The following is a 10888-nucleotide window of genomic DNA, read 5'->3' as shown; positions in this document are numbered from 1 at the left end:
GGCATAACGGGTCTGCCTCATCGTCAAAAGACCCAAGGAGTTGAAAGGAAACTCTAACTACAACACCAAAATGCCACAAAACCATAGTTATTAATACAAACTAGCATCTCCGCCTATCTGTCACCATCTCATCTAAAAAAAAACTTGTGAAAATACGTAATCCTGAGGACTTCAACTAGGTATAAATACCAGCAGCAGAAGGAGATGCAGTACAGTTTTCTGATTGTCTGTAGGTCAGCTATTAGAAACGAAAGATCAGCTCAGTCTTTCAGACCTGATCAACTTAAACTGGGAGCTACTGATTTCAGCTACTTCAGCCTAACTACGAAACAATGAATTATACAAACTATATCTTAGCTTTTCAGCTTTGCGTGATTTTCTGTTCTTCTGGCTATTACTGTCAGGCCATGTTTTTTAAAGAAATAGAAGACCTAAAGGAATATTTTGTAAGTATGATATTTTAATAACACTTGCTGGTGTTGAAATGACTGAGTATTGACTGGGAGTTGTCTCTGTGATACGCTGATATCTCTAGGCCATAGTCATCTTGAGAAGACTTGGTGTTATTTTGACTGTTTACTATGCATATTTTTAACTAAATGATCTAGATACTGCTTTTACCCTCTGCTCAATGTGCTATAGAGACATAGGGGCTTTTGCTAATCTCCCAAAAGATGGGAATAATACAGATATAAAGTGCAATGTTGATAATTTTGTGGTGAGAATTCAATTGTGATGTCAAGTAATATGCATATTGAAACAATGACTAGCTATTAATTTCTGACTTCTTAGAATACTATGGGGGTGACTATAAAAGGTCAAGATTAGCATTAAACATGGTAATCTGAATTGATCAATTAAACAATATGAGGTCCTTCAAGTATTGGCTTAAAAAAATTATAGGTGTTTCTCTCCAAGTGATGGTTTCAAAGTTATACTGCCCTATGTTATCTATGGATTATACTTGAACTCAGTCACTTGCTGAGATTTTGTAGAAGTTATAATCTGGCTTATATTAAAATTTTAGTTTGTTTGTTTTGTTTTATGAGCTTTTAAAAATGTTATTTGTGGTTAATTAAAATCATTTTTGCATTTTAAATATTTTATGACTTGTCCAAAATGTAGCTATTATAATTGGAGCTATTATATTCAAGCATTCTCAAGCTTTTTTATTCTTACATCATCTAAACAATTTCACACACACACACACACACACACACTTGGAATTATCTTTTAAAGCTGGTAATACCGTATAGGAGGGCATCAGTAGATGTTATGGAGACCAGTACCTTAGGGGGGCAGTATTTTATAATGAGATGATTTTGCCAATTTTTTTTCTTTTTTAATTAGGCTTGAAAATACTTTCCTTTCCTTACTATAGTTATTTGGGACAATTGAAGTATCACTGGCCTTGTTGAGTTCATTTGTAATATTGAAATTCAAGGGTTATACTAGAAAATAAGAAGATAAAATTTGGCTATATCCAACATACCAGCTTTACTAAATACGGTTGAAAAGAAAATCAGTGGATATTGTCAGCAATAAAATCTGAAGTACATTTTTAGGGATTGTAAACCATTTTTCTTTCTTCTTTTTTAGAATGCAAGTAATCCAGATGTAGCAGATGGTGGGCCTCTTTTCTTAGATATTTTGAAGAACTGGAGAGAGGTAAACTGAGTATTTCCATTTTGCTGCTTTCCCTGTTGCTTATTTTCTGAGACATAAATTCATAGCAACCTTTCTTTGTGCTCTTTTCTTCCAAGGAGAGTGACAAAAAAATCATTCAAAGCCAAATTGTCTCCTTCTACTTGAAACTGTTTGAAAACTTCAAAGATAACCAGATCATTCAAAGGAGCATGGATACCATCAAGGAAGACATGCTTGTCAGGTTCTTCAATAACAGCAGCAGTAAGCTGGAGGACTTCCTTAAGCTGATTCGAATTCCTGTGAGTTGATCTTAATTCTTTCTTTGATTTCATTGCAGAGGCTCTTGCAAAACACAGAATTTCCAGAAAGTAGATTAGCTACTGGGTATAGTTGTTAAAACTGTGAAGTGAACCCATGGCCAGAACTCCTCCTTAGTAATTGCATTTATGCTTGTGGGTGACTTTGCCAAGTCAATATGGAAATAATTTAATTTTGTGAGTTGGCGGGGAAATGCTGGTGTTGTGTCTGTTGTGCAGAGACAGGTGAATGGACAAATCCTGTGAGGAGGAAGTAGTGAAGGAGCCAAGGGGAGTACTGAGAAGAACTTCTCTCATTGCTCCTTGTTTGTGTGATGGGAAGTCCTGCTTAGGCTGGGAGACTGCAGGTCTTAATTGAAAGGGTGGGGGTGGGGAGGTGGATGGAGAGGATTTGTGTCCTCCTCCTACGTTGGTCACCAAGGAACCTTGTGACCCCAGATGATTCACAGGCTTGGCTAGGGCTCACTTTCCTCACCCTGAAAAGAGGCTTTTGGGTTCACTGTGATTTCTCAGTTCTCCTTTGCTCTAAAACTGTACCATGCCATGGATAGAAAAAAGAAAATGAGATAGCAAAAAACTCTGGTCTCTGAAAAGGCACTAAGCACATTCTCTTGCCAGGCTCTGGTCAGCCTCTCATGTACAGCCCAAGTAGCAGAGGGAGTGTTTATTTTTTGAGAAGAAAATAGAATTTATATCTTATGAAGAAATTGTTTTATCAGCTTTTGGATACTTAGCTATCTTAGCTGGAGAGATCCTTAGCTTGTCAAGCCTTATCTCATGAAACTGCCTTGAGTCTTTAAAGTTATGGCTTTCAGAAGCTGAGAGATAACTTTGGAGCATAAAGATAAATCACAGTTTCCAAAATTTTATCAGGAGACAAAGGCCACTAGATTCTTTTGGGTTTGGCTTTGGCTTTGATGTACAAAATTTGAATGAGAAAGGGCAGGGTCTTGTGATGACTTGTCCTCTCAGGATGTGTGGCAGCTGTCATTCTTCCTTGACCTGTCTCTCACCCCTCTCAGATCAGATACAGGCTTGTTCTTCAGGATTTCTCTAGTCTCGAGTATGTTAGATGGTACAGAAGTGGTTCGGAAAATTATTAAGATCATTACCATTTTCCACTGATAGTGTTTTCCAATGGTCAGCGGATCCCCTCTGACCCCAGGCTGGAGACTGAAAAAGCACTTGTTCCTAACCCAGGGCTATCCTTTGCTTGCTGTTCAGTCCTAGATGAGTCTCTTGGTTTCTTGGTGATACTTGGAACACTGGAAAGTAAAACTTATCACTGGAAAACACAGCTGGTAGAAACTTTTTCCTACTCTGTTGTAACGGGGGCCTTGAAAAAAATCTGTGGGTCCCATCCTTCTGGAAGCTCCAAGCCTCATGCTTCATAATGGGCAATTTGAATGAGCTCTCAACCACTGTCTCCTTTGGCTGAGTTGCTAGTATTTAAGAATGTTATACTTTTTAATAATTAGTCCTGAAGCCTAGAATCCATCTAATTATTCTCAGAAGTGTGGCAAGGTGGTCACAGTGTTTCCAGTATTAGAAAGAAACGCAGTGGCAGAGCCAAGATGAAAGTAAATGGTCCCCATTTTAATAAAGGTGAGGCCCTGCAGGTTAGAGTGAGGAAACAGTTGAATTTGCTTGGATAGAAAGATGCAGTGAAATTTGCTGTAATCCCTAATTTTAAAAGTTTGTGCTAGTAGTTGCTTATTGCCATATGAATATGCTTAGTGTTTATTTTTAATCCCGTTGTAGAAATGATGAAACTGACCAAATTGGGGGGAAATGAAAAATTATAGTATTCATCTGTCTTAGACTTGGTGTTTACAAAGTGCTGAACCTATACTGGTGGTTCTCAAACTTTGGTGAGTAACAGAATCACCTGGGGAGCTTAATAACCACACAATTGCATAAGTCTTCTCTGACTTCATGCATCTGGGTCTCTGCGTTCTTCATTAGGCCTCCAGGTTATTCTGCAACACACTAAAAGTGTACAAGTGTACAAAAAAAGTACAAAAGTACAAAAGTGCAAAAAAGTACAAAAGTACACACTAAAAGTGTACAAGTGTACCAAAAAAAGTACAAAAGTACAAAAAAAGTACAAGGTGGATCGAATTGGTAGGGAGCCTAGAGATGATTGAAATAATCTCCTCATTGTTTAGATGAGAAAACAGAAGTTCGGAGAGGTCAAGTGACTGGTTTAAAGTCAGAGTTAATAGACACAGTATTCAAACCCACATTTTTTGTCACTCCACTTCACTCCACTAAGGCTCTTTTCACTACATAATTTTGAGAATTCCATGGCAGTAAGTTTGAGGATATATCATGTATCCCATCATATTACAGCATAGCTGGCAAATTATTTATAATTTTCATCTTAATAAGTGAAGAAACCACCATTGTATATCAAGATAATATATTGTCAGTGAAAATCATTTGTTTTGAAGGAATAATTCTATTTTCATGATATTAACAGCATAATATCCTGATGGCTTGTATGTCTGGAATTAATTTTGCTGCTTTCTTCCCCAATAGGTGAATGATCTGCAGGTCCAGCGCAAAGCGATAAATGAACTCATCAAAGTGATGAATGATCTCTCACCAAGATCTAACCTAAGGAAGCGGAAAAGGAGTCACAGTGTGTTTCCCGGCCGCAGAGCATCGAAATAATTGTCATCCTGTCTGCAATATTTGAATTTTTAAATCTAAATCTATTTATTTATATTTAATATTTTACATTATTTATATGAAGAATATATTTTTAGACTCATAAGTCATAGTATTTATAATAGCAACTTTTATGTAATGAAAATGACTATTAATATATGTATTATTTATAATTCCTTTATCCTGTGACTATTTCACTCAACCTCCTCCCTTCTTTTTCCTGACCAACTAGGCAAGACTGTGATTTTAAGACATAATCTCAGGAACCAACTAGGCAGCTGACTTAAGTAAGACCCTGTGGGTTATGCATTTATTTCACTTGATACCATGAGCACTTATAAATGAAACGATGCCGTCCAGTCGCTGCCTACCTGGGAACATGTCTGTATTATGAGCCACTGCTCTAATGGCATGTCAGGTGACACTTGAATGTGTCAGGTGATACGATTTGTCTCCTGATTAAGAATATTGCTTTTCTTCTCATGCCTGGTGCTTCAGAATACCACTGACAACTATGACTGTACCCAAATGGAAAGTAATTAATTTGTTTAGTTTATCAATATTTAATATATATTAATAAAGTATAATGTCATAATGATTTGTGCTGTGTCAGACTTTTTCTAAGTGAGGACTGGGGTAAATGAACTACACGCTAATGAATTAGTAGGAAGAAAGTCATTTTTTAGCTGTGGAAATCTTAGAATTGAATGAAGCCCCAAACGTGCTACTTTTCTCCATTGGGAATTTCTTGGCTTCCTTTGCACCATCTGACAGCTGTTTGAGTTCTCTTTCCAAAATATAAATTTAATCATGCTACCATTTACTTCAGAGATTCTGCCATAGAAAGTAGTCTAAATTGTTTAGCTTGGCATGCAAAGATTTATTTCTGTCACTTCCTCAAATCCCTATTGCATCATTTACGTAGGTATCCCCCATCTCCTCTGTCTACCTTGGGCAAATACCACTGGATGTGGAATAGTGAGTGTGAGCTCTAAGGAGAGAGGCCTGGATTGGAGTCTTGGTACCATCATTACAGGTAGTATAACTTTTAATTAATTCCAAGCTGCAGTTTCCTCAGGTGATAAAGAAGAATAATTGTGACTTTCTCATAATATTGTGGTGAAAGTTCATTCTTTCATTCAAGAAATATTTATTGGAGCAACTACTATGTGCCTCGTGATGTTCTAGACATTTAAGATAACATGGGGAACAGGACAGAAATCCCTGCCCTTGGAGAATTTAAAATTTAGCCGGGGGAGACAGATAACAAACCAAATACATAAAATATTAGTAAACTGCATGTTATGTTAGAAGGTGTTAGGTGCTATGCAAAAAGAGTAAAGCAGGATGGGGGAAATTGGGAAAATTACATGTAAGGCTAAGTGAGTGGGCTATGCATTTAAACGGAGTGATTAGAGTTGACTTCATTGAAGAGATGACATTTGAGGAAGCACTTGTAATAAGTAAGGGAGATAGCCACTTGGATTCCAGGCAAGGGGAACATCCTTGCAAAGGATGCAGAGTGGTTCCATGACTAAGTAAGAGAGCATAACTGAGGACACCGGAGGAATTGGATTTAGGCAGGTATGTAGAAAGTTTATTTTTATTAATATGTGATAAAGTAGATTATATGGATTCTGATTTTGGCAGGTGGCTAAATGTGATGGTGAGAAGTTTTGGCATTTTTAGCTAGTTGTTTAGAGTTTCTCAGTGAAAGACACTGAAGTTTAGAGAGGAAGTATTGGAGGTTTGGGAAGAGCAGAAGAATGAACAGATCAAGGGAGGGCAAGGTGGGTTGCCAGGCAGCTTTAAGGACCCACTTGAAGTCCACAGTTCATGAAGTTAAGGGACATCAGCTGGTATAAATGTTTTTCTCCATTTATACAGAACTGTGGGTGAAGATCAAGAGTAGGCAGAGTTACATTTAGCAGACTTAATTTGGCCAAGGAAGTAGGACAAAAGAAGAAGATAAGGAGGCCATGGGAATAGTAAATTGGTGAGAAGCTCTGAGCTAATTAAAGAGGGAAAGGAATATATCCACATTGCTGAAGGAGAGTGAAGAAATGATTAGAAGTAAGGATATCTGCCCCACCTCCAGGCCTAAACGACGAGAGAGAGAAAATCAGCCAACCTTTGAAGGAGATGAAGGGGAAGCAGTGTCCTTAGGGGAGAATCTTTGGAGTATGAGAAAGTTGAGGTATGATGATTTTAGTTGGTGCTGGACTGTGAGTTTCAGAAGACCCAGTGAGTAGGGATAGAAGGAGGAGGTCATAAAAGGGGAAGTACATAAAGGTGCATTGTGAGTCTTAGACTTCTTATGATCACTGAGATAAACAAGGATAATGGATATAATGAGATCAGTTTTGCTGGCTTTGGTGGCAAGATTGTGAGTGTCAAGGACAGAAAGGACTAAGTGCCTGGGACTTCCTTCTCAGCTATTTCACTTAACCCTTTCAGTAGGAAATTGCATCCACTCTGCAATAGTGATGAGTAAAGTGAAATTAGTTGGTTTAAAGGAGTCTGTTTAGTCCTTGAAAAAAAATCAGGGGGGACGCCTGGGTGGCTCAGTTGGTTAAGCAGCTGCCTTCGGCTCAGGTCATGATCCCAGCGTCCTGGGATCGAGTCCCGCATCGGGCTCCTTGCTCGGCGGGGAGCCTGCTTCTCCCTCTGCCTCTGCCTGCCATTCTGTCTGCCTGTGCTTGCTCTCTCGCCCTCTCTCTCTGATAAATAAATAAAATCTTAAAAAAAAAAAAGAAAGAAAAAAATCAGGGGTCATTATATTGATTACTGGGTAGTTAAATAAGAGTGGGTGAGACTGGATTCCAAAATTTTCAATCTTGATCAGGCAAGATTGAAAAGAAATTGGGCTGCTCTTGGCACAGCTGCAACTGATATGAATTGCTGTTGGTGTCTGCACTCATTAGTACTTAAGATTGATTGATGCAGAATTTATGGTATCTACAGATGGAGAACTGCTGTGAGATTATCTTGTTTGGACCACAGAAGCAGATCAGACCTCTGTGGAAAGGGAAAAATTCCAATTGTCCTTTGTCCTGAGAAATGACTAATCATGAAATGGGAAATGAAGCCCCAGGAGGTAGGCCTTGGTTTAGAGCTACATAAACCATCCCCCTCCCTGAGGTTGGTGTTAGTTTGGTATGATTTTGAGACATGGAGTGATAAAGACTGTATTAGGTGATATGATGGAGGCTAGGACTGAGAGAGAAAACACTGTTAGAGAATTTCAGTTGGCCTATGCAGTACTTATATTCTCCTCCATTATGTGCATACCTAGTCTAAGATGTTACTAAGGGCCTTAGAGAAAAGATAGCCTGTGCTTTAGACTAAGGAACCAAGCGTTGATTCTTGGTTCAGTGCCAGTAGGGGAATTCATCTCCTTGGGCTCATAAGCAGCAGGGGCAGCAGCCTAGACCTGGAATGGTAAAACCCTCTTATATAAAGTCCCACCCTTAGGGACTCCCCGAAATAGCTGGTATACCCTTGCTGTCAGGGTTCTTTTGACAATGAGGCAATTAGTAGGAAGCATTAAGAATCAATGAACTTGGGGCGCCTGGGTGGCTCAGTGGGCTAAGCCGCTGCCTTCAGCTCAGGTCATGATCTCAGGGTCCTGGGATCGAGTCCCATATCGGGCTCTCTGCTCAGCAGGGAGCCTGCTTCCCTCTCTCTCTGCCTGCCTCTCCATCTACTTGTGATTTCTCTCTGTCAAATAAATAAATAAAATCTTAAAAAAAAAAAAGAATCAATGAACTTTCCTCTTCTTTTTCTTCCTCTTCTCCTCATTTTTCCTGTCCCTTCCCATCTTGAACAATGTAATCCTAAAGCAATTAGGTGCATCAGAATGAAGTAGGCATCTGCAGTTTTCCACTATGGGAAGTCAAATTCTAAGCAAGATGAGAAGGGTGTACATGCAGGAAAAAAATCTGGTGTGGAGGCTAGGAGAATATGGAGAATGTTCAAGAAGATACAAGAAGTATATTAGTTCTGTTGCTGTCACAATAAATTATTATAAACTTAGTTGCTTAAAATAACACACATTTGTTATCTCATCATTTTGGATTGCTTAGCTAATGGCCTCCTCTTCCTCCTTCAAAGCCAGCAGCTTATTATCTTCTAATATCTTTCTCTTTCTCATTCTGACACTTTCACCTCCCTCTCTTAAGGGCCCTTGTGGTGACATTTGGACCAATTAGATCAGGATACTATCTCTATCTCAAGATTTTTACTTGATTTTAAGTAAAAATCAAGATTTTTACTTTCTTTTGCTATGAAAAGTAACATTCAAGAATTCCAGGAATTAGGATATAGACAACTTTGTGTGTGTGTGTGTGTGTGTGTGTGTGTGCGTGTGGCAGGGTGGTAATTACTCAGCCTACCAAGGGAGGCAACATGAACTACAGCACAGTGAACATCATTAATAATGGGATAAATGAAAGATGTTGCTACATGATAGGATGCAATGAAATGAACACAGCCTATCTTTAGTGGTATCTCTGTGAAAGATGAATAACCTATTCTAGTCATGAGAAGACTTTATCCAAGCACAAATTGAGGAATATTCTACAAAATAACTGGTCTGCAGTCTTCAAAGTATCAAATTTATGTAAATTAAGGCAATACCGAGGACTGAGAAACAGGTTTTGTTTTTTAAGCCTCTAAAAGTTTTAATATATTTTTTAATTTTTAAAAAAATTTTTATAAACATATAATGTATTATTAGCCCCAGGCGTACAGGTCTGTGAATCGCCAGGTTTACACACTTCACAACACTCACCATAGCACATACCCTCCCCAATGTCCATAACCCCACCACCCTCTCCCTATTCCCCCCGCCCCCCTCAGTTTGTTTTGTGACATTAAGAGTCTGAGAAACAGTTTTATACTAAAAGGGATTATAGAGATATGACAGTTAAATGCAATGTACATTCTAGACTGGATCATTTAGCTATAAAAAGCATTTTTAGAACAACTGGTGAGGATTGAATGGGGTCTGAGGATGAAATGGTAGTAATACATCATTTTAAACCTCCTGATTTGCATAGCTGCAACATGGTTTTGTAGGAAATGTCTTTGTGTAGGAAATACACACTAAAGTATTCAGGAGTGATAGGTTTATCAGGTCAGGAACTTACTCTGAAATGATTTAAGGAAGAGAAAGCTTTTCTAACTCTTCCATAAGTTGGTGGTTATTTAAAAATAAAATTATAAAAAAGCCACTGTGAGATTATTTCAGAGTTACAAGCTGGTGAGATCTAAAATTCTTGACTTATTTTGTTCCAATCACACTACATCACTTAGAATTCCCATATATACAGTGAGTTTTCCAAAGATGACCACATCAATATATTTACTCCATCCCCATGCTCTCCTTACAAGGGGACTGACATTTTTCCCACTGAGAGGTGAAGTGAATGTCCCTCCCTAAATGTTGGGGCATGAGTTACTGACTTCCTCTACTAGTGGAGTGTATGTAAGTGATGTTCTGTGACTTCCAAGTCTAAGATGCAGCTTTTGCCTTGCTTTCCCATACCTCCCTCTGCAGCCCCCACCCCCTACCACCTCTCAAGACATTTGCCCTTGGAACCTACCATCATGTTGAGAAATTCAGGCTACTGGAAGATGTTCTATCATCAGCCCCTGGAGGCTTCCAGACAACACTAATATCAATAACCAGACGTGTGTGAACAATGATTTGGATGATTCTAGCTCTAAACATTTGAATATTTTAGCTGAGTCCTCACACACCAAGCTGCTTGTGATAAAAAAAAAAAAATCATGGCAGACTTTTAATTTTAGTTCTGACATATAAAGAGCTTGGAAGTTGTTACTCCAGTCCTTAGAATAAGAAAAAGCTGGGCAAATTGAAAACTGATGACTTTTCTTGATCCCATCAGAGAACTGAGTTTTCAGGACAAATTGCCATCACAAAATTTTGAGGGACAGGCAAATTCAGAGAGTCACAGCCAATATCTGCTTATAGAAAGCAGAAACCACTGGAACCAAATGTGTCCAGAAACAATGGCCTTCTCTCCAGGGGAAAGACCTTACTAGAATCTTATAAGAGAGCCATGGAGGATGCTTCTTCAACTCCAGCTCCTTCTAGTCTTCCTGCCTCACCTAAAGCTATATCAGAAGAAACACATGTGAGGATCACAACCATAAGACACAGTCCTGTGAAAACAATGAGATTTAATGGAAAGATCATAGAACACCTTCCCATGTCTCTATATCTC

At 38.6% G+C, this 10888-nt stretch overlaps 1 protein-coding gene across 1 annotated transcript; it reads left to right on the top strand.

Annotated features, from left to right (window-relative positions):
- The first annotated feature begins 228 nt into the window (after positions 1–228).
- Positions 229–5235, top strand: IFNG (interferon gamma). Its single transcript, XM_045073240.1, has 4 exons — positions 229–446; positions 1600–1668; positions 1764–1946; positions 4506–5235. The coding sequence occupies exons 1-4, from the start codon at positions 333–335 to the stop codon at positions 4638–4640; spliced, it is 501 nt and encodes a 166-aa protein (XP_044929175.1). The 5' UTR covers positions 229–332; the 3' UTR covers positions 4641–5235.
- Positions 5236–10888: the final 5653 nt, after the last annotated feature.

This window comes from Mustela putorius, unplaced genomic scaffold, assembly GCF_011764305.1.
Source record: "Mustela putorius furo isolate JIRA1106 unplaced genomic scaffold, ASM1176430v1.1 tig00537227_pilon_pilon_pilon, whole genome shotgun sequence".
Classification (NCBI taxonomy): domain Eukaryota; kingdom Metazoa; phylum Chordata; class Mammalia; order Carnivora; family Mustelidae; genus Mustela; species Mustela putorius.
Note: the sequence above shows the minus strand (reverse complement) of the source record. Positions and strands in the feature narration are given on the sequence as shown.

What these genes read in the sequence shown, in the direction of transcription:
- IFNG (XM_045073240.1), top strand. Translation starts at nt 333, where the DNA reads ATGAATTATACAAACTATATCTTAGCTTTTCAGCTTTGCGTGATTTTC. An exon ending in AAGACCTAAAGGAATATTTT is followed by an intron (nt 447 to 1,599) that starts GTAAGTATGATA and finishes CTTCTTTTTTAG; the next exon opens with AATGCAAGTAATCCAGATGT. An exon ending in TTAAGCTGATTCGAATTCCT is followed by an intron (nt 1,947 to 4,505) that starts GTGAGTTGATCT and finishes CTTCCCCAATAG; the next exon opens with GTGAATGATCTGCAGGTCCA.